Source organism: Protopterus annectens, chromosome 13.part0 (genome assembly GCF_019279795.1).
Source record: "Protopterus annectens isolate FY-2018-M chromosome 13.part0, PAN1.0, whole genome shotgun sequence".
Taxonomy (NCBI): Eukaryota; Metazoa; Chordata; order Ceratodontiformes; family Protopteridae; genus Protopterus; species Protopterus annectens.
Window position 1 is genome coordinate 289,947,921 of NC_056747.1, and position 27,017 is coordinate 289,974,937.

General features: G+C 39.9%; 1 protein-coding gene across 1 annotated transcript in view; it reads left to right on the forward strand.

Moving 5' to 3' along the window:
• LRWD1 (leucine rich repeats and WD repeat domain containing 1) overlaps nt 1-27,017 on the forward strand; it is a 721,948-nt gene that overhangs the window by 541,816 nt on the left and 153,115 nt on the right. Inside the window, exons 12-13 of the mRNA XM_044053858.1 lie at nt 14,085-14,188; nt 20,157-20,318. Of these exons, the coding sequence (XP_043909793.1) occupies nt 14,085-14,188; nt 20,157-20,318 (266 nt within the window). The remainder of the gene's footprint in view (nt 1-14,084; nt 14,189-20,156; nt 20,319-27,017) is intronic.

The window sequence follows — 27,017 nt, forward strand, 5'->3', positions numbered from 1 at the left end:
GGCAGTGTGTGGATATTGTTTACGACTTATGGTTAACTGTGGAAACGTGCATTGTTAATAAAACTGTGTGGATCACTAATCAGCGCTCTATTCCTGTGGCTGTTGGAGTCAACATTCGCTTTTGTTATAATTATATTGGCTGCCAAAAAAACAGTTACTAGAAAATGAAATCAAAATCTAAACCAACTGTATTAGAAGTAGTGAATATAGTAACAAGGATAAAACAACTGGAATCGAGATCTTTAGAAATGGGTAGGAGCAAACTACATAGGAAAAATGGGAATTGTGGGAACAATACATACAGGGGAGGAATGAGGTTTAAAAGACGCCAGGACTTAAATGAGCCATGTAATGTTTGTCTGAAAATGATTGGGTAGATTATGAGTGATGTATAATGTTTGCAACTGGGAGCATGTCAGTACGGTTTGTGATGTAAAATGCTTGCAGCTAGGATTGTCAGTGTGGTTCATTTTCATTTATATATTAGTATGATTGCTTATATCATAAGTGATGGTTTAGTAAAGATGTTTAAAAAAAGTGACAGGAATTGAATAATTTATGTAATGTTGCTTAGGGTATATGATATATAGCAATATATGTGAAGTATGATGTTTGTTAGTGTTAATTTGTACTTTTGTACAAATATAAATTTCCTATGTCACAAGTGATTCAACAAAGGTATTATTCCTCCTCTACAGAATTAGGAATCTGACTGTAGGGGAAGTTGTTCATCAGATTCCTGTTCTCAAATTTTTTTTTCTTTTCTTTCTTTTTTTTTTTTCTGGTAGTATTGCCAGAATGAAGGATTTGTTTCCCTGAGGAAAACAAGAAGTACGAGAATCACCACAGCACATATATTATTTGTTATAGGTTTATTTTCCTCAACCTGAAGCTGTTCTCCTGTGTTGCTCCCTTAGTGGATTCTTTCTTTGTAGAAAGCAATGTACCTAGCAGATAGCCCCTGCTCCCAGAAAGTCTGAAGTTATATAAGATGCCCCCCATTCCTCAAATTCCTTTTTTTTTTCAAATCCCAGGTCAGGTTCTGCAGTTATTTCTCTGTCAAAATCAAAACTCCTGTTATATTTTGGCAAGGAAGGTTGAAAAATCTGAGAAAACATTTAAATGAATTTTAACCTCTCATTAGACCTTTTAAGAACCTCAACAGAGGAGGGAATGAAATAACACATTTTTATCCAGGGTGAGTATCCGGGATGTCAGCTCTGATATCCTCTGGTAAATTCTGAGAATGTAGCCAGGCAAATCTTCCCATTACTGACCTGGTGGAAGTTCTACAAATAGCATCAGCAGTGTCATTAACACATTTATTGATGTTTGGTTACCTGAAACACAGAGAATACTGATGAATTCCAAGATGCCTTAGTTCCTGAATAATGGAGGTCGGCCATTTACTTTCCCATATAGTCAATGAAAGAAAGACAGGTAACGTTTCAGCATGTAAGCCTGACAGTTCACTGTTGAGAAGGTTAAGATGGAAGAAGTATAAACTTTTTTCCAAAGCTATCAAAAGCTTTTCCTAGCTGATCAGGAGTAGGGCTAGCTGTTATAAGAAAATTTTCTTCCAGTTCAAGTTCCTTTTGCAGGAAACAGAGTAAATGTTTCAAGCAAGGCACAGTTAAACATTTCAAAATACAATTGCAGGAAGATTCAAAGAAGAAAGCAGGGGCAACCCTTTAAACCTTTACCAAAATCTAGGTCTTCTCTTTCCTCTGTGGCATCAGATAACTTCAGACTCTTGGACTGTAAGAATCATTCAGAAAGCCTACAAATGGTTGTGGGATTCCCTTACTCCCTTTCAAGAGTTTCCTCTTCATCCATCCAAGTAAAATTCTCTGTTCCCCCATCCTAGATCAAATGCTGTCTTGAGGGAATCCTAGAACCTGTTCCCCTCAGATTAAAGAGGGAAACAATTTTTTAAGTCTTTCTAGCACCAAGGAAAGGAGGAAATTGTAGAACTGTCCTAGACCTTTTTTTAAACCTTCATATAAAAATCCCAAAGTTTAAAATGCTGTCTCTACAGTCCCTGTTACTTCTCATTCCACCTCTTAGTTTTCTAGTAACTTTGGATGTTCTTCGTCTCACATTGCTGCAGTCATAACCTGTGGGTAGTCCGCTGTCCTCGGTCGGCCTGAATACCAAAGAGCTAGGCTGGCGTCGGTCATTGTCGCCTAGAGCTGACGTCAGTATGTAGTAGTACTTAAGCGCATGACCGACGCCATATCCTCAGTCTTTCTTGCCGCGTGGTCCGAAGCAGAAGCAGCGTTTGCAAGTGCCGTTCGGCGTTCTGAAATTTTCATTTATCGAGTTTCAGACCGAAGACCAAGTTGGGCTAAGTACCCCGTTGGGGAAATTTTTGTCTTTTCTTGCCTCAGTTATCCGGATGTCAGAAAAAGTTAATAATTGTATTTCTTGTGGGAAACAGATACCTCATAGGGATTATCATTCTTTCTGTATTCCTTGCTTGGGGCCTGAGCACGACGTGGTCGGGTGTCGCTTTTGTGCTAGATTTAATAAGCGCACCATTAAACGAAGATTAGACTGTGCCAGGCTTGTTTTTGGTAAATGGTGTAACTATAACATGCCGTCGGATCCTCCGACGCCCGCCACCGCTAAAAAGCGTAAGGATAAATCTTTAAGGTCTAAACCGGATGAGTCGTCCGTTGCGGACGCCGGTTCTACGGAGCCTCCGGTTGAACCTGTGGATCCTGCCGAGGGTTCGGCTGAATCCCAGGGGGATCCTTTACTTTTACAGGAGTTGGCCTCTCAGGAGTTAGGCCAGGCTGAGGGTGCTTCTCAGGTGTCTGTAGTTCCAGCTTTACAAAAGGTTATTAGGCCTTCTACTTCAGTGGCTAAAGGCCATGCTGAGGCCAAACCTGGTCTTGTGGGCCCTGGTCATAGTTCTAGCTCTCCAGCCCCTGTTCCGAAAAAGCATATGTTGAAAATGGCAGAGGATTTGATTACTTTGATCAGGGGTTCTATGCCCCCCCCAGAGAAGAGGCCTAGGGTGGAGGGAGATTTAGAGGGAATGGATCATTCCTCTGACTACTCTGAATCCTCAGCTGAAGAAATTCAGGATTTCCCTTCCTATTCAGATTCGGATGCAGAGGACTCCTGTCCGTCTGCTTCTCCTCCAGAGGATTTTTCTTTTTCTGAGACCTTACATTCCATGAGGGAACATTTCAAGTGGGAAGGTCAAGATTTTTCAGATTCTCGGAAAAGGCTTAGGGAATTTTTGTGTCTGCCACAACATAGGCCCTTGGCTATTCCTCCTGTCTTAGATGTTGTTCAGGATGTTTTTTCTGAATCTTCCCTTAATCCTGATTCTTTGCCTCCGGCCCCTGTTAAGCCAGACCGGTATTACAGAGTTCCAGAAGCACATAAGTATTTGTACAAGAGTCCTAGAGCTGATCCGGAAACTATTATTCAAGGTCCGAAGGGTGTTAGGGCTTCTGTGGCTAAGAATCCATTCCTTTGAATAAGGATTCTAGAGCATTAGATAGGTGGGGGAAAAAAGTGTACACCTCCTCTACGTTAGCTATGAGGGCTTTGAATTGCCAATTTCATATGCTGAAGTATCAGAATTTTTTGTTAGGCCAATTGAAATCTAAGGTGGATGCTTTATCTGAGGGTATAGAGTGTAAGGAGCTCCAGGAGTTGGTTCATGCATCAGATCAAGTTGGCAAACATTCTTTGCAGTGTGGTTTTGATGCTCTTCAGGCTTCATCCAGGGTGGCTGCTACAGGTTCAGTTATTCGTAGGCATGCCTGGCTTAAGGATCAAAATTTGTCAGAGCATGTTAAGGCTCGGATTTTGGATGCTCCTCTTCAATCTGAAGTACTTTTGGCCCTCCTGTGGAATCAGTTTTGAAAAGATGGAAGATAAGGCTAAGTCTATGCAGACGGTCAAGGATTTTATGCAGGTGCAGCCCCCTAAGTTTAGTAGGAATTGGCCTGCTAGAGGATGGTCTTATCCTTCTTCAGATTATCAGTCTAAGGGCAGGTCTAGACGTGGTAGAGGCAGGGCTCACGCTCAGGGTTCTTTCAGACCTAGGACTTGGAGCTCTCCGGCACAGTCTTCTGGTGAGGGTAGGGGTCAGCCCTTTCGTAAGCAGACCCAATGACCTGTATCTTCCGCTGCCAGACCCTTCTTTTCTGGCAGCTCCTCTAGGAGGAAAGTTGGGACTTTTCAAACAAAACTGGAATTTGGTCACCCAGGGCCAATGGGTGTTGGATATAATAAATCAAGGTTACAAGTTTTATTTTCACACTTTTCCTCCTTTCAAAGGCATGCCGGATGTGCCTCCTCAGCAAAGACTGGAGGCTCAGGAGCAAATTTCTCTGCTTTTGCAGATGGAGGCAATTCAGGTGGTCCCTCCATCAGAGGTAGGCCTAGGATTTTATTCCCGTCTATTCCTAGTGCCAAAGAAAGGAAACACTTGGAGGCCAATTCTAGATTTGTCCATTCTCAACACCTACCTAGACATTCCAAAGTTCAAGATGTTAACATTACAACAACTTCTGCCTATGCTAGGCAAAGATCACTGGATGGTAACCCTGGATCTCAAAGAAGCCTATCTTCACATCCCTGTCAGGCCCAGTTGCAGGAGATTCCTGAGATTTCGGGCTGGTACTTCGCATTATCAGTTCTCTGCATTGCCCTTTGGTTTATCTACTGCGCCCAGGGTATTCACAAAAGTTCTGGCTCCTGTGATTGCTTTCTTCAGACAGAGAGGAATACAAATTTACCCTTATCTGGACGATTGCCTGATTCTTGCTCAAAACAAAGACATATTACTACAACATCTCCAGTATGTAATGGCAGTTTTAAGGTGCCTAGGGTATTCTGTGAACGAAATAAAGTCCAGTCTAGTACCCTCTCAGGACATGGGTGTGAGACTGAATACAGCTTCTCAGATGGCATTTCTGACCCCGGACAAACAAAGAACTCTTCATCTTTACTTCCAGCAGTTATCAATAATGTCCAGGCTGACTGCAAGGACAGTCCTTCAAGCCTTGGGGTTCATGGCATCTTGCATTCTAGTACTTCCCAATGCCAAACTGCATATGAGGAAGCTACAATGGTATCTCAAAAGTGTGTGGACTCAACACTGCCACGGTTTGGACACTGTCATTCAGATTATACCTTGCATCCAGAAGGAATTCTTGTGGTGGGCTCAGGAATGTCACCTAAACAAGGGACTCTGTGACCCGACCAGAGGCGAGTCAGATCCTAACGACGGATGCCTTGGACTTGGCTTGGGGAGCACACTTCAATGGAAAATGGATACAAGACATGTGGCCTCCCAAACTACTACATTTGCATATCAACATGAAGGAGATGTTAGCAGTTCAATTTGCTTTGATGGCCTTCAAGGACCTGCTTCAGCCGGGACAGGTGTTGATTCAAACAGACAACACAACAGTCATGTGGTACATCAACAAGCAAGGGGAGGAACCCATTCCTACCCTCTTTGCAGGCAAGCAATGATTTTGTGGGAGACTGCTCTGAGTTTTCGAATCAATCTTCAAGCACGGTTTCTGCCAGGAGCTCAGAACTCCCTAGCAGATATGTTGAGCAGGCAAATTGTGGATCCCCACGAGTGGAAACTGGATCCTCAGGTTTTCAAACAATTGACTGTGGCTTGGGGAACTCCAGACATAGATCTGTTCGCTTCTCCACTGAATTCTCAACTTCCAAAATTTTGCACAAAGATGTTCCACCCAGATGCTTGGAAAGTAGATGCTCTATCTTTCAGTTGGAACAACCTTCACGTTTATGCTTTTCCTCCTCTGCCTCTTCTCCCCAAGGTACTCTTGAAAGTCAGGCAGGACAAGCCTTGCATGATTCTAATAGCACCAGATTGGCCACGTCAGCATTGGTATCCTCTGCTGAGGAGTTTAATCCAGGAGCCTCCTTGGCTTCTGCCACAGGTTCCTCATTTGTTGCCCCAGTCAAACAATCATTTTCTCAATGTTCAGGTGCAGTCCCTCCATCTGACAGCCTGGCGTATTCTGTGATGGAGCCGGTGGGGTCTCAGCTTCCTCAACAGGTTTTGAATGTCATTTTGGAAGCCAGGCGGCCTAGCACTAGAAAAGTTTATGCTGATAAATGGAAGAGATTTTTTCTTTGGAGCACTGCAAAGGGTTTTGATGTTTCAGTGCCTAATTTGAGTTTTGCACTACAGTACCTTACTGAATTACTGGACAAGGGTTTGTCATTCTCTTCTGTGAAGGTTCATGCTGCAGCCATTTCTGCTCACTATGATTGTGACCCTCCTTTATTTTCTCATCCTTTGTTCAAACAATTTCTTAGAGGGGCAAAGAATATAAGACCCCCACGTAGAGCTCCTACTCCTTCCTGGGATCTCAATTTTGTTTTGGGGAAACTTACTTTACCTCCTTTTGAACCTGCAGCTACGTCTGAACTGAAGTTTTTATCTTGGAAGACTGCTTTTTTGTTGGCCATTACTTCTGCTAGGAGGGTATCTGAATTGCAGGCACTCATGGCAGTTGAACCCTTTTTGATATTTCATAAGGATAGAGTTTCTTTGCGAACTAACCCTACTTTTATGCCTAAAGTAGTTTCTAATGTGGCCTTGAACCAGTCTATTCATTTGCCTACTTTTTATGCTGATCCCCAAAATAAAGGGGAAAAAGTATTGCATTCTTTGGATATCCACAGGCAGTTACGTTACTATTTGAGCAGAACTAAGGGGTTCAGACAGACTCAACAGTTATTTGTTTCTTTTGCTTTGAGTTCACAAGGGAAAGCTGTTTCAAAGCAGACTATTTCAAAGTGGATTGGTCATTGTATTGCTTTTTGTTATTCTCATCATGGGAAGGATGTTCCTGCTGGGATCAGACCTCATTCTACTAGGGCTACTGCCACTTCTACTGCTTTTCTAAGGGATGTAGCTACTAAGGATATTTTGGAGGCAGCTACTTGGAGTTCAGTACACACTTTTACTAAGCATTACCATCTTCCTCTTTATTCCAAGTCCAGGGCTGGGTTTGCCACTGCAGTTTTACAGGGCATGTTAGCAGCTCCTAATGCTTTGTAGTTTGCCAGCCTCCCTTTTCCTTTGCTTTGGGATTCTACCCACAGGTTATGACTGCAGCAATGTGAGACGAAGAACATAGTACAGTTTTGTACCTACCATAAATGTAGATGTTCGAGGATCCACATTGCTGCAGTCCAATTATCCCTCCCTCTTTCCCCTCTATAGTTGTGGTTGCTGGGTTTCTTTTTGGGATACTCTTTATTTCCACACTGGTGGTTGTTGGGCTTTTACTACTTTAGTTCTGGCCTTCATTTTTAGGCCCTCTGACATCTGGGGCAAGAAAGACTGAGGATATGGCGTCGGTCATGCGCTTAAGTACTACTACGTACTGACGTCAGCTCTAGGCGACAATGACCGACGCCAGCCTAGCTCTTTGGTATTCGGGCCGACCGAGGACAGCGGACTACCCACAGGTTATGACTGCAGCAATGTGGATCCTCGAACATCTACATTTATGGTAGGTACAAAACTGTACTATTTAAAAGATGCATCTGATGGTGTTAATTTTCATTCGGTCTTCAACTGTTGGTTCTGATCCAATCCTCCGATCTGACTTGGCCGTTGGTTTAGGTTGTGGCCACCAAAACAGCTCTTGAGCTCCTCCCTTACCCAAAATGCACCAACCCCTAACATACCTCAGGTTTTAGTTTTTTCAATTTTCTATTTATCTATAATAGTTTATCTTGCTCCTTTCTCTAAATTCTCTCTTTTCTTACATTTGGTGTAGTCTTTTTTTTTTTTTTTTTTAAACCTTTGTTGGTAGTTGTCCCGTTTTTCCTGCCTTTACACTAGTTTAGTATAATTGTTTTTACCATTGCTGGTAATTCTTTCTTTCTTCCCTTTTCATATTACAAAAAATTCCTCTTATCTTTGTATTTAGCAGTTTAAGATATCAGAAAAAGGCCCTTCTTGTTTTAATAATTGCCAAAAGTGCGGTCACAAGTTGTCCTTGTCCAACGCACATTCTTTATGCTTTTACTGTTTGGGCCCGAATCACCTTCAAGTAGACTGTCAAATATGTAAAAACTTTAATCTGTGTGCCACTGCACCAGAAAAATAAACTTATCTTGAAAGGGTTACTCCCTCCATCTTTCTCTGAAGATACTGCTGGAGCTCAACCCTCCAAGTCAAAATTTAAGGAGCCTTCCACTAAGTGTTGTAGACCTTCAGGGTCCTTGACTCTTTCATTCACAAAGCCACCAAAAATAAATAAATTATATCCAAAGGCTACCTGTGTTATATCAGCAGCGAATCCGACAAGAGCCTCCCTGGATCCAAGCTCTTCAGATCTGAGGCCCTTATCAACAACTAGATCCTCGCCCAGTATTGCTCAGTACCTTCCAGAGTACCTTCTCTTTTTATGGAATGTCAGCACTCTCAACTCCCCATCGTTAGCTTCCTCTTTCTTCCAGAAGGTTGACCAAAGCTGATGCGGAAAGAATGATGAGGAGATTTCTCTCAATGCAGATACCAATGGGAGTTCTCCTGGCTCCTACGCTTTGGGTCAGGAAGCCATAGTTTGCACTACTCCACCTCTGTTGGCTCCTTCTCTGATCCGTCCATCCATTTCGGAGTCCCCGGATCCAAGTATGCCAGGACTGTATGGATTGGATCTGATGATATTTATATCTTCGGTTCTGAGGAAGTCTTCCAATGCTCCAGCCCTGACTGTTTTGGAGCTGGATGACTCTTGGAGCCATAGCATTCCTGTTAGATCTGAGGTGTTAGAGTAAACTCCAAAGTTGTTGGAGCCGTCTTTGCTCCTCTGAACCTTGGCACTGAACAGCTCGGCTCCAGCCTCAGCCCCCGGTGGATTGCCCTCGGGGCAGATGGAGACGATAGGGCAGAAGCGTGACTTCTCAACTCCATTGGCCACTTTCTTCCTGAAGTGTTCTGCCTTTGAGGTGGTGGAGAGAGTTTTCTCTGCTTCAGCAAGACAGACATTCTCTTCCCCCTCACATCTTCCCTTTGGATCCAAAATGTCACTGCGCCTTAATCCACATCATTCTACGCTACAGGGACAGCCAGCTCAAAGTCCCTAAGCTACCCAGCAGGGTGTTACGATCTCTTCCGACACCTCACCAGAGCATCCCACCGAGGAAGTCCCTAGAAGAGGAAATGCAAGAGGAGGCACTTGGGACTCCCCTCAGGAGTCCGTCAACAAAGATACTAATTTCAATGAAGGGGAAAAGTCCCCAAGAGCACCACCCAACGACATCTCATTTGGAGACATCCTTGAGATTCATAAGCAGTGGGGTGGTCGGTCCTCCTTTAACCCTTCTCCAGAGGAATCTGTATTCCTGGAGGCCTTTGTAGTTGGTCTGTCTACTTCTTGGGTTACTCTATCCACCTATGAGCTCATTGACTTGATCTCCAGGTGAGGGTGGAAGGAGCCTGACTCAGTTGAGCCAATCCCCAAAGGAGAAATCTGATTCTAGCTCCACCTGTAGATAGGGAATTCTGCAGCAAAGAAGTGTCTTTAGATGCTATGGTTGTGGCAGCGGCCACCAAGAAGGAACTTGCTGAGCAGAGTTTCTCTGTTCACTCCCCTAACAAGGGAGTCTAGAGTGTTGGACAGATTTGGGAAGCATGTGTATGCTTCAGCAACCTTTGCTCTCAGGTTGCTGAACTACCTGGCACACTTTACAAGATTACAAAGGGACATGATAAAAAACTATCAAATTCCCTTTCTGGGACCTCTGCTGCTGAGACGAAGACTTCTGTGGCCTCACAGTTGGCTACTCTACAATGTATTTTTAATTTGTCTATGAGGCTTATCTCACATGCGGGTGAAGGTGCATCAGGGGCGGTCGGTTCAGGCATGTGCATCAGGAGGCATGCCTGGATGCGCTTGTGTGATTTTATGAAGCCCTTCAAGTCCTCATTCATCAATGCACTCTTTGACGGCAGTTAAAATCCACAAAGCACAGCTATACCAGTCCGGTAACCTCCACCAAAGTAGAACACAGCTCACAATGAGGTAGAATTCCAAACTCGAATTTATTAACACCACAAAGAATTGAAGACAACCAACGTTTGACAGCAGTTAGTTGCTTGGCTCTAAAGTGAAAGACACGTCCAGGTGTGAGAAAGAAGGAAAGACCCTCTCTGCAGTGGGCATATGTTTTTTGACTCCTCAAAGATCCTTTTCTAGGAATCAACGAGGTGGTCAAAAAATGTGGTTCAGAAAGTCCCAGGGTCCTTTCCAAGATCCATGTGGAGATGGTCCCTCCAGGGGAAGAGGGGGAAACTGGAATGGATGCCAATGCCCAAGCGGCAGAGGAGGCCTGGAGAACCAAGGGTCCAGAGATTCCTTCTCCAGTAGACCCTTCCAGCTCTCCTGAAAGGAGTCCTGATTGTCCTTCTCTGGAGGCAGCCTGAGGTTGATTATCCCTGCACCAAAGAGTCTTGCTGGACATCACAAAAAATATGTGGGTGCAGTGGGTCACTTCTAGAGGTTATATAATTCCCTTTTCCCTTCTACCTCCATCTGTATACAAATTTCCCAGTCTTCCACCCAGTCAGAGGACAGCACTAGAAATAAAATCCAGAACTTACTCAAGATTCTTTTTAGTGCCAAAGAAAACAGGGGACTGGAGACCAATTTTGGATCTCAGCAACTTGAACAAATCCATTTGACACACAAAGTTTTGGATGTTAACAGTTCAGTCCGTTCTGCCCTTTATGGGCAAGGACGACTGGATATGTTTGATAGACCATCAGGATGTGTACTATCACATAAAAATGAACAGACAATCCAGAAGGTATTTACGCTTCTGTCTGGGAGCCAGTCACTACCGATTGAGTGCTGCCCTTTGGCCTCATCATAGCTCTCAGGGTGTTCACCAAATGCATGGCAGTGGTAGCAGCTCACTTGAGACTGCAGGAATTCTGAGCGTTTCCATGCTTAGATGACTGGCTCATTACCGCCCCAACCAGACATCTGCTAATGAGAGCGAGAGATCAGATACTCCAGACTTGCTCCCATTTGGGGATAACCATAAATCACAAGTCTCATTTGCAACCTTCTCAAAGATTGGAATTCATAAGAATGTCTTTCAACACTGTATCCATGACAGCTTTTCTTCTGTCAAGAGTGCAGACTATCAGGTTCCAGGTCAAGAAAATAATTCACAGTACCAAAATTTCAGCTCTGTTGATTCTTCAAGCTTTGGGGTCAGTGTCAGCAGCCATAATTTTAGTTCCTCTAGCAAGATTTCATATGAGAATTCTTCACTGGATGCCAACACAATGGTTGATTCTTTATCAGTGCATATCAACCCAAATAAGAATCACTCAGGCATGCAAGAGCTACCTTTGGTAGTGGTAGTAGTAATAACAAGTCTTCATAGATTGGGTGGGGGAGGGACACTTCCTGGGGAAAACAGTCCAAGTCACTTGGTCCCATGCAAAGGTCAATATGCATATTAATGTCCTGGAAATGAGAGTGGTGCTTTTATTGTTGAAGGCCTTCCAATACTCAGGACAGTTGTGATTCAGATGGACAAAATGTCAGTAGTTTGGTACATCAGCAAACCAGGGGGAACAAGGTCTTACCCCTTGTGTGGAGAAGCCAGCAGAGTGTGGCAATGGGTGAACTCTTCCAACCACTTTCTGATGGCAAAGTACATTCCAGGGAAGTCCAGCGCAATAGCAGACAAACTGAGCAGGTCCATTGTACTACCTCACGTGTGGTGTCTCAGCATGAAAGTGGCAGAAATTATTTTCCATCAATGGGGCCTGACTTGCAGTTTATTTTGCATCTCCCCTAAACAACAAGTACAGCAGCTTATTTGCCCTGCTTTCTCCCCCAAAGGGGGAATCACCAAAGAACACTCTATTCCACGATTGGGCTCCCAGCTACAGAAAGCTGCTTGGCTGAAGAGCAAAGTCATCCTCATTGAACCTTACTGGCCTCAACAGATTTGTTTCCCCATTCTTTGGCCTTATCTTCTTTACCAACATTGGATTCTGGATTACTGAGGGACGCTCTGTTCTATGATTGGCCCCTCAGTCTCCTCTATGCATACCCTGCAACTCCCCTAATTCCCAAATTGCTGCAAAAAGCAGCTCGGTTGAAAAGCAAAGTCATTCTCATTGCATCTTACTGACCTCAGCAGATTTGGTTCCCCCTTCCTTTGACCTCATCTGCTTTACCCACCTTGCATTCTGGATCCGATTCCAAACCACCTGTCTCACCTGACAGGCATGACTCATCTGGATAACAGCATCGTTTCTCCAATTTCTTTAACAGCCAATGCTCTCTTCCCCTGTCCTTCATATACTTTTATCTACACATAAGACTTCTACAAGCAAACTGTACAGAAGTAAATAGAAAAGGTTTGTTTTGAGGGCACATCAGAAACGCATTGACCCCTTCTCAGCTCCTGTACAGTGTTCTTGAATTTTTGGCAACAATTTTTAATGCTGGAACTAGCTTCTCAACAATGTGTTCATTTAGCAGCGATCTGTAACTTTCATATTGGCTTTGAGAATTCTTCCTTGGATTCATCTAAGCTTTGTAAAGCTTTTTTGTTTTTTTTGTTTTTTTTTTTTTTTGAGAGGCAATGTCCTGCTGAGACCTCTCTTTAAAGATCCTACTCCACTACGGGATTTAAATTTGGTACTACAGGCCTTAATTCATGGTCCCTTTGAAACAACAGCAAAGTGTGATCTTAAATATCTGACCTGGAATACTATCCTTCTAAAGGCCATTCCCTCTGCTAGAAGAATTTCAAACACTGTCCTCTAAACCTCCCTACATGACTTTTCATAGGGCTAGTGTAACATTACGTACCAACCCTTCTTTCCTTCCTAAGGTGGTGTCAGAATCCTGTATTATCCAATATTAGCCAATTCATTAATCTGACAGTCATATTTCCTAAATTTGCAAACAAAGGTGAATATATGTTGCATTTATTAGATGTGTGCAGACAACTCAATTATTTGTGCCTTTTGCAGATTCTAAATTGGGCAAATCAGTTGCAAAGGTAACTTTAGCCAGATCGGTGATGAATTGCAGATCATTTGTCTACAACAAATTGGGTCTGTCCTTACCAAAACCTTTAAGAGTCCATTCAGCTAGGTCCATGGCATGGCAACTTTTTCAGTGTTCCTTTCTAGGGCTTCCATGGATGACATATGTGCAGCTGCAACTTGGGTCAATCCTCATACCTTTGTTACTCATTACAAACTGGATCTGGTCTCGAGAGGACGAGCAGCCTTTGGCTCAACTGTGCTCAGGAATATCCTTCCTTATAGTCCACCTGGGATTTTAGATAGTTGGGGACTGTGTCCCATCAGTTGAGGATAGAATGAAAATTGACATCAGATAAAATAGTTATGTATTTATTATAATGTTCCACCTGTGTTCTCCATTTTCATTCTTCCTCAACTTCTCACCCACCAACCCCAACCTTTTTTCACAATAGATTTCTGGAAGAACAAGAGCTGAAAAGGACACCATTGTCATTCATATGAGCTCCAGGTATGGTTTCTTCAGTCAGGCATATGATATTAGTATTTCCTACTTTATGTAAACCAGTAAACAAGATCTATAGTATGTTGGGGTCGGTGCATTATAGGTAAGGAAGCAGGTCAAGAGCATTTTGATGGCCACAAGCTAAAGTAATGGCAGAGTTGGATCTGAGGATTAGAGAAAAAGCAGTGAAAAAGAGTAGCAGAATGTGTCAACTGCCCGACACTAATGTGCTCACATGTATGATGAAGCCATCTAATCAGACTTAAGGAAGAATAATAAAAAAGTTTCTGCCACAAATAGGAATTAGTGGCTAATTTTAATAAAGACTAAATGACAGTATTTATCTGCAGAACAAGTGTCGGTTCACTAAGAAGTGGTTTACTGTGTACTTTGAGTTTAGCGTTGTGATTAAAACCATTTGGGACTGGTGAAGTTTCTCATTAAATATGTTGTATTAAATTGGTATATGCGTGCTCGGGGAAAGAGCGGTTTCTTACTTCTGCCCCTTGATTTCACCATTGTTAGATCATTTGACCTGGAGTTCCAGTTCCCTGTTTTTCAGAAGGAGAATGAAGAGACTGATTTCCATATTGTGGATGGTTTATGTTTCTTGAATGATGATGTTGTAGGTAGGTAATTTGTGAGCTGTAACTTTAATGTTTTTTCTGTCTTAATAAAATGTTTGCCTTGAATCCAGTTGTAGTGTAAAAGGAAATGTACTGACTTGCTGCATTTTTTTTTCTTATTAGAAAGGAACTTTATTTCCAATGGTCAAAAATATTTTAACAGAAAGGAAAGGAAACGTATTTCTGATTGTCAGAAATATTTAATAGAAAATAATTTGATTTCTTACAGTCATAAATAAAATAAGAGTTAGACAATGTGTGATAATATTCCAAAGATGTAGTGTAGCACATAGATTATGACCCTGTTGCTGATTTTAACAGGCTTATGTGTTTGAGACATGTATGCCAAGAAATACTCCTCGAGATTGAAGCCCAAGAGGTGAGTTTCTTGGCATCCATGTTGAGAACACACAAAAATAAGTTAAGATCGGAGACCCATTCATAATTCTTTGTAGTTCATGGAGCTTTATCTGCTCCATATACTTCATGTTGTAGTAAAAAAGAAAAAAAAAGTTTAGTGTTTTACCTGCTTTCAATGCCGTAAAGCATTTAGCGAGTGCTGTAAGGAAGACAGTAAAACACAGTTCCTTCTGTTTGCACTCACTTTCCCATGCCCATGCTTTTCAGCTGTCCAGCTTTTCGCAGAATGTCCAGATTTTTGTCTCATGGATTTTGGTCTGTTTCTCATAAAGTCCATAGTTTTTCGACAAATTACTGAGGATTGAAGACACTAAGTAATGACAAGCATTTATTTATGTATTTTACATTTGTTGACCGGGCTAGTCTAACTGGATACATATCCATTTTCAGTAGAGGCCCGGGGAGAAAAGCTCCACAAAACTTATAAGATATATGGAGAAACATATTAAGAAACATACGAGAATACATACATAGATACAAATACATACATGCATACAAGCATATAAAATAATAAAAAAACAGATCAAATCCGAGATACAAATAAAGAAAAACTGACAGCAGAATTTTACATCCTTTAGGTAACAAATTAAAAAAAAAAAAAAAAAAAAAAACAGGTTTCAAAGTTAGTCATGTCTAATAGTTGTCATGACTAGCATGATAAGTCAGTTAGTAATAAAGGTTAGTATTTAGTAAAAATGTATGTTAGTATTCGATTATGATAGTATTCTATACTGTGAGGTCAGAGACCATTTAGGTTTTGTGTCAGAAAATGCAGACAAATGCACATCCTATCATTCTGGTAACTTAGTGTATTACAGGAAATCGGGACACTTTACCAATGGGACAGGAAGCAGCAAGTATTTTGTTATGCTGCTGTCTTTTACTGGTCAATACAGGCAGATTTTACTGCCAAGCGCTCTAGTCCAGAACTTAGCATGTTAAGCAGGGGGTGCTCAACATTTGTCAGGTCCTGCACCACTCTAGCGCTTAACTACTTTGCCTTTTTTGAATATCCGAATGTAATCAGTGTGTTCTGTGCACTACATGCATATTATACATTCAGCAGCATTATACATGACTGCTCTTGCAATTAAGTTTCTTTTAAAACTTGTAAATTTGTACATGTCGTTTTAAATGTTTCATGTGCATACCACCTCATGTTTTTATATCTAGAATTTTATTGGCTTTGTTTGTACTGCCTCTATGTTTTAGAGGACTCTCTTTCTTTTAATTACACAGATAATTGGCTTACCTGAGCTACTAACTCCCACACAGAACCCCTTGGCATGTAACTTTTATCTGCCTTCTTTATATGCTTTGAATAAAAGGATTACAATTTTGAAACTAAAATCTTTTATGATGAACTGAAATTCCTTTCACACACAACAAATGGAAATTAATTCTAGCACACCTAAAACTCTCTTTTTACTAGTCTTTGCAATAGGAACGTGATATGCTGTCATATAGGAAAACACCTTGTGGAATTTCATATTTTTGGCCAGAAACCTCATTTGTTACAGTTTTTATGTCATCATATATTTATTTATTTCAAAAGTTTGTTTGCTTTTATTCGGTGTTCTGTATTTAGAATCTGTTGTAGTTTTGCATGTGTATAGGCACTAAATTTTTTGGTGGAATCACTGTAACGACTGGAAATTGCTTACTTGCATAATTCCTTGATTTCATGTTATGAAAGTGGAATCCCCCCCCCCCCCAACAACTGCAAATCATTGTTCCTACTTAATAACATTATTAAGAAGTAAACATGTCGTGGGTTCATAGATCAGTACTAGGCTAACTGTCCTTGTGGGCCATTTTAAACCTAGCCAATTACCTCATGTGAGAGCCAAACCCTGTACCTTGTGTCTGTAAGGTAAACACCTTAACCATTATATCATCCTTTCACTCATTAGTAACACCTTCCCATTACAGTAAAGATATGACATAAACTCAAAATCTGAAAAAGAAACGCATCATCAAATAACATCCTCACATGACAGTAAATATACAACAGAAGTAAACTCAAAATAATTACAATCAAGGTATTCCTTTTAGTTTAAGATTAAAACAGACATGAATCAAGGTTTCATCAGTAAGCCTGCATATACCTAGACAGGATGTCATTGTCTCAGTGTTATTTTAATTTAAGTATTTTTACCTTTCCAGTGACTAGAGTGATAGTTTCTATGAACGTTGTATTTTACCAGATCTTCATGTGAAATTACCATTCAGTTTAACATGTAATAGCTGTTTGTAGGTGTGTGTACTGACCTGCAAATACAGCACTACTGTACTAGATTTGGGATCCCACTTTAGTGTTGTGCACTGGGATTTACATGTTGGCAGTCTTTGCTCAATCAACAAAGTAGTATATTTAGCTAAGAAGGGTGTTGGAGGAGTGAAGCCCTCCTACATGGGCTGTGCAGGAAGACTTGTCTCACTGTAGACTAAATTATGAGTGCTTTCTAACTTTGTTGAAAAATACAGTTTCAACCTTGCAGTTTCATTTGTGTGGAATTTGATACAGATGACATTGATCTTTTGATATGAATTCTTGGTTTACATTCAGGGATCTCTTAAATGGTCAAATGCTAACCTGACCTTTATCATCTTAAAATATCAAATATGGGCATCATTTAGTTAGATTTTTCACTTGATAACCTTATTCTGCATTAAGTTTCTCTATGTGTGCAGTACTGTTTTGGCTGTCTAACTAGTTCCTCTTGAGTTCATCCCTGTCATTTCTGTTGTCTTTTTTCCAAGATACCACCATATGTTGAATCTCTAATGAAGAATGACTCCATGATCAGGTGCAATAATGAATCTAATAACTCATGTCAGCAGGCCATCAGTCCCCCCTACGCACTGTCTGTAATTTGCTCTTCACAGGTGTGAGAGCCATCTCCAGCCTATCTGTTCTCCTGTGAGGTGAGAGGTGATTGCAGGGCTGTTATTCAGGCAGAATCAATGGCTCTTCTTTCATCCCAGCTGCTTCCAGCAGCTCATTGAAAGGTTTGAAGGTGCATCCTATCTCCAAGTCTTGGATGGGGTGGGGTACACCAGGTTCCCCACATGACTGTACCTTGACCTATGTGACTACACCACAGCAGTTTGTCCCTCTGGCTCCTACTCTGCAGGCTGCACCACCCAGAGCTTTTACTTGGTGTTAGGTGGTGAGCCAAGCCACCCCCACCCCCCGATGGGTGATCTATATGCTGTTCTCTCCCAAACACGTACATTCCTCCCTGCACCTCTCAGATATGCTAATACCAGGTGTCCTGACCTTAGTTTGGGTATTCTCCCTGTGCGCCACAGGAGTGGGTCAGTTGTGTAATCTTATAAATATTCTCAAAAATGTGTAGATGTGTCATTTACCATTATTGTTAATGGCTGTCCATTTTGTATTGTGAAGAAATGTATCTATATTAGTAAACAATTATATGTATTTAAACCTGATCCTATACCCTTAGTTACATTATGGAAACTAAAAGACAATTTAAGATTAAATCACAGGAACATTATTTCAGAATATAAGGAAACATTATTTGTTACAAAATATAAAACTGTTGCAGCTAATGGGTCTTATTTTACATCTGAAATGGAAAGCTATTTTATGACTTTTCCTTAAATTAGGTTTCGTTGACTTATTGCTGTAGGTATATCTTTTATTGGTTCTTGTTAACAGATTAAAGTTTTTAAATGGATAATTAATTGTTTTAATACATCTGTTGTTTAATGCCTTGTAATCGATCCATTGAAAGGTCAGTGTGATAATTTTACTTCATCCTGGTACCTTTATTTGAACTTTTGTTTGTTGTTATTTGGATCAGTTGTTTGGTATGGCATAACTAACTCCCACTCTTGACGTTTTGCAGCTTTTTGCTTAACCAACAATTTACCAGTTGAAATGCCTGTGAACCTGTCATTTAACCTACTCAGTTTGTCAGTTATCTCCCTGTAGAGAAAAATGTTTAATGCCTCAAAGTCAGGATAAGCACCCTGCTCTCTTTTCTTCGTTAAGAAAATGTAGTCCAAGACTTAGGAACTTGGGTTGACAACTCCTTCTGTTTTGACTGTCATTTGACATTTGTTGTGAAGAGATCCTTTTATTTAGCATAGCTATTTCCGAGAGAATATCATCAAGATCTAAAGAGTTAATCACTTCTTTATACTCAACATTAATCAGACTTTTTTTTAACACCTTTATTGACTTATCACTTGTGACAGATTTACATTTATATAAATAAACTGTATTAAGTTAAAACTAACCAACATTGTTTTACATATATTGTTATATATCATATAACCTAAGCAGTATTACATAAATTTATTCAGTTCCTGCCCTTTTTTAAACAAGAAACATCTTTATTAAACCATCAGTTATGACTTAAGCAATACATTTATATAAATGAAAACAAACCACACCGACTAGGGCTGCCACCTTTTCAAATGGCCAAAGTGGGACATTTTCGGTACAAACATCAGATTTTACAGGCCAACACATACCCATGGTCAGTACAAAGGACAGAACTTCACTTTTTTGCCTAAATAAAAGCTTATTCTTGTAGCATTTTAGTTGCTTATTCTGTTTCTTATAACATTTAGGTATTTTAGATACAGAATAGCTGTATACACACACACACACACACACATATATATATATATATATATATATATATATATATATATATATATATATATATATATGTGTGTATATATATATATATATATATATATATATATATATATCTATATATGTGTATATATATATATATATATATATATATATATATATATATATATATATATATATATGTATGTATATGTATATATATATATATATATATATATATATATATATATATATATATATATATATATATATATATATATATATATATATATATATATATATATATATATATATATATATATATATATATATATATATATATATATATATATATATATATATATATATGGGTATATATAGGTTCATAGTTGGTACTAGGCTATCGGCCCTAGGGGCCTGTACAAGCCTAGCCATAACAATTCCCTGGATATTTCTTCTGACAGTATTTACTTCTCTGGACCCCTGTCTAGCACGGTGACTGACATGATCCCTGTGGTGAATTTTGTATCTCCCATCCAGTCATCATGGTTCCTTTTGAAGAGGGCCAATGAGGTGCTCTGCTTGATATGTATGGGCAGTCTATTCCACAGTATGGGGAGTCTCTCAGTCAAGAACCTAACCCTCCAGCTTGTTTTGTTCATTGTGATGACGAGGTTTAGATCCCTGGTGCTTCTGGCTCTGAGTGTTTGGGATTTCTTTAAGTGGACCATGTCCACCACCTCAGGGTTTGACATGGCTTTGTATGTTAAGCAGAGATCGCCTCTGAGTAGTTCACTAGCCTGCATGCTTAAGCTAATCCTAGAAAATGTAGCTCTGTAGTGTTCTGTCAGTTTTCAAATTTGAAATTCAGAACTTATTTCAGTGTATCATGGTAAAAGTCTTATTTTTGTTAATGACAGTTTTTATTCTTCCTGGCAGCATCAAAAAGCTGTTTGCAAGGTTCCATTTATCTCTGGAGCTGGAGTAAGACTTTGGAGTCAAGACGGAAGAAACAAAGCAAGAAGGTGAATGCTGTCATTTTGGCAGAACTGGAGTGGGCAAGGACAGATGTGCCATATATTCAGATTGCCTGCAGTTCAGGTACTTTCTCTTTATGTTTACCAGTGTGTCAGCCTGGAATAGCTTTATCATTTCAGTTTATAGACTAGCATTGCTACTTATTTATTGTTGACTTCGGAAGTCCAAGTGAGCAGAGCCCGTGTACAGTGGAGTAAGGCTTCAGAGATGCAAGATATGTTAGGAAAGAGTCTGCAATATAATTTCCATAAGCACAATAAAGTGGATATTCGTAGGCACATATGAGGCAATATGACAGTGAGAGAGACTGGTACAAGTGTCAACAGTAAATAAGCAAGAGCTGAAAAAATGACACTTGTACAGTGTCAGCTTTAGCTTGACCTTTGGTTCATGTTGCTATGATGTAATGAAGAAAAACAAGATAAATATATTAGCATGTTTATTTTACAGTGGACACTGATAAAGTTGTGTGATATAGGTATGTACATTAACAAATACATGGACATAAACTTGGTCTTCACTTATGCATTCATTCTCTGACTGTCCACTTAATGCATGTCAAGAGTCACAAGGGGCATCAAGGCCCATTCCAGAGCTATTGGATGCAAGGCAAAGCAACTGATACTGGACTTGGATGCCTATCTGTTGTAGGATAACGACAGATACCCACACTACGTATACACACCTTTTCGCTCTCACACCTACAGCCATTTTGGAGGGCCAGCAGTGCACTTGCAGCATGTATTTGTGTTGCAAGAGGTTCACAGCATCATAACAAGTACAAAGCAGTTGAGTGACAAAGCCATTTATGCTTTGCCAATACCTACCCTCATGCTGTAACTCACCTTTTCAAGAAGGGCAAAATAAGTCAGTCCTAGAGTAAATGTAGGGACACCTTTCTAGTCATCCAGGTTTAATTTGAAGGATGCTAGGGTGTCACTTTGTTTAGTTTGCATGGAAGTCTTTTCCATACGTGCTGGTGGTTTTGGTATTAGTGGAGCTATCTGACTTGCAATGAGACAGGAGACTGAGTAGTATGTGATCCTTAATTGCACAAAAAGCAAGGCATAGACCAACCCAAAGAGTGTATAAGAAATCAAGTACAGGAATAGCATGTCAAGCCGTTCCTAGCAGCTCAGACTTTAGGTCAGCAATCTTTTAGGACAGGAATTCCTGGACCTTTTCCATTTGCTCGCCATGTCTTTAAAGGTACATCCCAAAGGGGGGGCATTGTACTCTGTAACTGGTCAGATTACGGCTTCATGTGGAGGATGACAACTTCTGTTGATGTGGATGATATGCCTTTAGAAATTAGTTGTACAATAAAAGGATTTTCGGACTATTGGTACTTCATGGTGATTGAAGGAAAAGGAATTATCAACTGATGTGCCAAGGTCCCTTACTTATATCATCATTTCGGAGTAGGGTATTGTCTATACTGTATGTTGTAAGAAAAAGTTGTTTACCAAGTATGACAATACTGCACGTTTTTGCATTTAATTTTAGACCTTTTGTGTGCACCACTTGTCTACAAGCATTAGTGCCTGCTGTAGTGAACATGTATCAAAGTGAGCTTTGAGAATAACACTTATTTTGCAGTCATCTGGAAACTTGGTTGACAAAAGGTCCTGATTCCTGGTCTGAGATCAGTGAAGTAGATGCCAAAGAGGAAGTGCCCCATTTCTGAGCCCTTGGTTATACTACTGCTTACCTTCTTACTCTCTGAGGAGGCATCTTCCACCTTAACTATGTGGATTCTGTCCTTCAGCCAGTTGTCTGTCCACTTCACCACATATGGATTTGATTTTAAGGCACTTACCTTATTAACAATGCCAGCAAGGCAGATTGTATTGAATGCTTTGGCCAGTTCCAGATGAGCGGTGTCCATGGTAGGGTCGCCGTTGTGTAAGGGTGTTACTATTGCAACTCATTCTTTGGGGAGAAATCCTGTAGCTCCAGTGAGTTAAAACAGTTTAATGAGAGGTTCCAAAGGGATGTGTTTGGCTCTGTTTATTATATCCAGATAAGTTATCTGAGCTCAAGGAAGTAGTATTTTTATTCTTGGTGAGTACCTTCAGTATATACAATTTTGTTGTGTTAGGAGGTAAAAGGGATTCTGGAATTTGTGGAATTAAGAGAGCTGTTTCAAGGCTAAAGTTTGTACTGAACTTACCTGCTTGTGTCTGCCGAGTCTGAGTGGTTGATTCCATTTTGGTTAAGTCAGAACACTGCTGGATGTTATTTTCTAGTTTCCCTAAGGTAACATATACTGCATTATTTTTTGTTATATCTTTAAAGTTACAATGGATAGACCTGGGCTAAGGGCTGAATCTTCAAGTAACTAAATTTGATCAGTGCTGTACCCCAGTGCACAAATTTAAATAAATAAATGTAGAAAGCAATGGGGATGATAAAGGTACTTTTAAGATGATTGAAGTTTGGATGTGAAAATTCTACTAAGTATTTATGTATACATGCACAGATATACAAAATGCATGTTCAAAACTGTATCCTATGATATGTTATGTTAGACGAATTAAGAAGAATGCGAGTATGGAGATTCAAGTAATATAGATATTGTAAATAGTGTATATGATGTCTTTTTGTATATAATGTAAATAAATCAGCCCCTACTCTTTCACATAAGTTCCATGAGATCTTTTCCATCCACCAGAGTTGCCACCAGCTCAGGCAGAAGGGACCGCGGTTTAGCATCTTATCCGAAGGATGGAACATTCATAATGCTGCACTGCAGTGTTAGCATTGGAAAATGTAATAAAGGCACATGAGGTTGGAATAGAACTCAGCTTTCTGATCTTCTAGCACCAAAAGAGAGAGTGTGCTACCTGTTGAGCTACTTTTGAGAAATTTTTTTGAAACTGTTTGCATTTTTTTGTATTGTAGGCCTATTGAGAAGGGTTCCTATTGTCAGGTGTGACATGTGTGCTCACTGTGTCACTAGATTTGTGAGGGGACTTGCTTCAGTGAGTCTTAATTACCTTCTCACCATTCATTTTTGTCTGGATAGCCCCTTCATTCAACACTGAGGTCATAAGAAGGCCGAAAAATGCATGTCAACAGCTAGTGGGGTTGGCTTTATTGGCCTGAACAAATCCATGAAGACTTCAAAAGGAAAAAGTCATGGACATTCAAAAGACATGCAGCTGACACATTTGATGTCCTTAAGGGTTCATTTGCGTATATCCCATGAGCCTCTATTACAGGAGATTTAAGGTATCACACAGTGAAAACTCTAACTTGGGTAGGTTTTTCTTGTAGCTTTTACCAATTGGTTTGTCTGTGTGATGTTTTTACTGTTTGGTTTCCTTGCACATTAGTTAAGTTTATCTTTGTAGATCCTTGCACAGTGTTTACATCACTACTTTATTGCTTTACATAATGTCATTACAGTGACGGGTGCAGGTGTTAAGTGCACTCTCCTAATTGACCACGTGACATCATTCTGTCTGCACTGACAGGGCAAAAGTGTCTGTAAGTGTGGGAACTTGAAAAGAAAAATAGGTGAATTCAAAGTAGCAGAAGAGTATATTCCAATTATTGACCCCATGAGCAGGATCCCAGCCCTGAACTATTGATATGGCCAGGACATATCTGCTGTTTTATTTGTCCTTTAGCAATTCAGTAGTGTAATCATGATGTATAATTGAGTCTACTGGTGAAAGGACTTATCTGGCCTACCTCACATTCAGTAATATGTTTAGTTAACCATAGCAAGTCCTTCACTTTAGTGACTGCTGCAAAGATGCAGAATAAAAATGATCATTGCAGAACACAACTTACTGTAGTAGTTCCTTACTGATTAATGTAATTACTCAACTTTTTCTTTTAATGCTGTATCTTTTTCACCTTTTAACATCTTTATTAAATTGTCATTTAAGACATAGACACAAATCCATTAATAAAAAGAAAAACCCTATTAACATTTCTCATTTCTGTGCAGTATACAGTGAATATGTGCTTTCTTTCCTTTAACAATTAGCATTCATTCATTTAGTAGTCTAACATTACATCACTTACTCAATTCCTGCCTCCCCTTAATCATCACTTCTCATCCTGAACATTATTCTGCATGTATTGTTCCCCAAATTACATTTATTTGTTTAATTTGCTCCTTTCCCATTCTAAAGCTCTAACCTGCAGTTCTTTTATATTGTTTACAGTGTTCCGTATTTCAGCTACATTTAGTTTAGATTTTGTTTTCCATTTTCTAGTAATAGCTTTTTTAGCAGCAAATAGCATTAAACTTTGCAACCTTGCTGTATACTATGTCTAGTCAATGCAGATCCTGTGTTTCAGCTCTAAAGAATCATTACCTTAATTACAGCCATTTGCTCTCCATATTTTTCACTTTTGATGCATTTACACTGTCGTATACTTTTCTTTTTATCTTAACGTTTTGTTTTTCCCAGTTAAATGTCATAATCTTTTTCTCACTTTTTGTACATTTCCAAATGTTGTTCATTCATATCAAGTTGGACTTGCTTACTTTTTCTTACTGCAGTTGCTAATTCTTTTTGTTGTATTTTATTTTTATTCATTGCTCCAGATGTTTGGATTAGTTCTTTTTACTTCAGTTGTTTTTATTTGTAGTGTATAATATTGTACTTTTTTATACAATAGTTTTACAGTTATCCTGAATATATGTATACAGTATTTGATCAGTGGCATAAAAATATTGCTGTTCTACTTCATCTGTCTTTGTATTATTTTGTAGTCCGGAGATTATCTTGGAAAATTCACCATCATGCATCTGTTTTCTACCATAAAGTCAGATTTTATCCATTGACTCTTATGTTGTCTTCTAATTACAGAAGAGTATCTGTGATCACAACATTTGGGATAATGCAAGCAGATTTTGCAATATCCGATTGCATGTCATGAACAGAAATTGGTCCTTTGTTACTGCAGCTGATACTTGGTCAAAGAAGGCTTCCACGTTTAGGAAGTAGGGTACCTTAAACAATGGCATCCAAACCAAGATTTTTAGATTTTTCATTTTGTTAGTGAATTTTTAATTTTTGCAAAACATGTTCAGAGAATGTGTGTCAGAATAGCATGATTGAATGACAGTGGTTGAACTTCAGGTGTTTAAATAATTCATTTTTCACTTATCCTTAATTTTAAAATCGGGAAAACTCTGAAAAGAAACCTCCTTCACAGAACATTTTAAAGTTAGTATTTTAGCACATTTTATGTAGTAATGAAATAATTACCCTGATTATATTAAAAATAAGCCCCAAATGAACCCATATTTGAGATGGCATGCTACTTGTTAGAATATGATTTCACTTCCCTCCCTGTCACTTAGTAAAAGGCCATGTCTACCTAATTCAGGGTCTGTTATATGAATTATGCACCAATGTCAGTTACTTAGATGCAAGTGTCATGGCTTTGCAGAGATAAATTGTCAGAGATTAAATGCTTCATTAAGTGGATGTGGTTGTTTCTCCAGGAATTATTGTAAATTAAAAATCGAAGCACAGTGTAAACCTGTGGGCAGATGTTAGTATTACATACTGACCACAGCCAATAAGTTTGTTTTTTGTTCTCCTTTTTTATAACTGTGATGGAGGAGTGTATTATGAATAATGAGCAACAAATGCGTCTCCTGGCAGGATATCCAATAAGGATCATGGTCCGATATTGTAGGTATTCGTAGTCAGAAAGTGTTTTTGTAGTGGGATGGGAGGCAATGTGTGTTAAAGTAGCTGATGTAGTGATTATTAAATCAGACTTATGAGTATCAAGCTGGCTTCTCAAGTCATTGTGCACTGATGTGTGTTGAGTGAGGAAAAAACAAGCCACTATATATTACAGTGGCCAGAGTTTCTTTTACTTGATCACATTCAGACATTAGAGATGTACCCAGTATGAAATGTCTTTTTTGTGGAAGAGAGGGATTCTGTGAAAGTAACTGATTACAGCCCCTAACAAACTTGACTGATTGATATACCTGTGCATCAAGCTGAAATAATTTACTGTCAACAAACTTATTTTCACTTGATCACAGTCAAACGTCAGAGCTGTACCATATCAGAAAATTATTTATTGTGGGTAGAAAGAAGTTTGCATAACTTGTCAGGTGTAATATGTTTATCTGAGTGTGTGCGCGTGAGAGTGAGTGTGCGCGTGAGAGTGAGTGTGCGCGTGAGAGTGAGTGTGCATGTGAGAGTGAGTGTGCGCATGAGAGTGAGTGTGCGAGTGCACGAGAGTGCGCAAGAGTGAGTGTGTGTGGGTGTTTGATAGTGTGAGACTGAGTGAGAGTGAGTGTGTGTGAGTGAGTGTGTGTGAGAGTGTGTGAGTAAGAGGGAGTGTGTGGGAGTGTGAGAGTGCAGGAGTGTGGGAGTGTGTGAGAGAGGGAGTGTGTGTGTGTGTGTCTGAGAGTTTGATAGTGAGCGTGTGTGTGCATGAGCGTGTGTGTGAGCGAGTGTGAGTGTGTGTGTGTGAGAGAGTGAGTGTAAGTGAGAGTAAGTGTGTGAGAGTTTGATAGTGTGAGACTGTGAGAGACTGTGTGAGAGTGTGTGAGTGAGAGTGTGTGAGAGAGAGAGAGTGTGTGTCTGAAAGTTTGATACTGTGAGACTGAGTGAGAGTGTGTGAGACTGAGTGAGAGTGTGTGTGAGAGTGTGAGTGTGTGTGTGTCTGAGAGTTTGATAGTGTGAGAGTGGGTGTCAGAGTTTGATAGTGTGAGACTGTGTGTGAGAATGAGTGAGAGAGTGCGTGTGAGCGAGAGTGAGTGTGCGC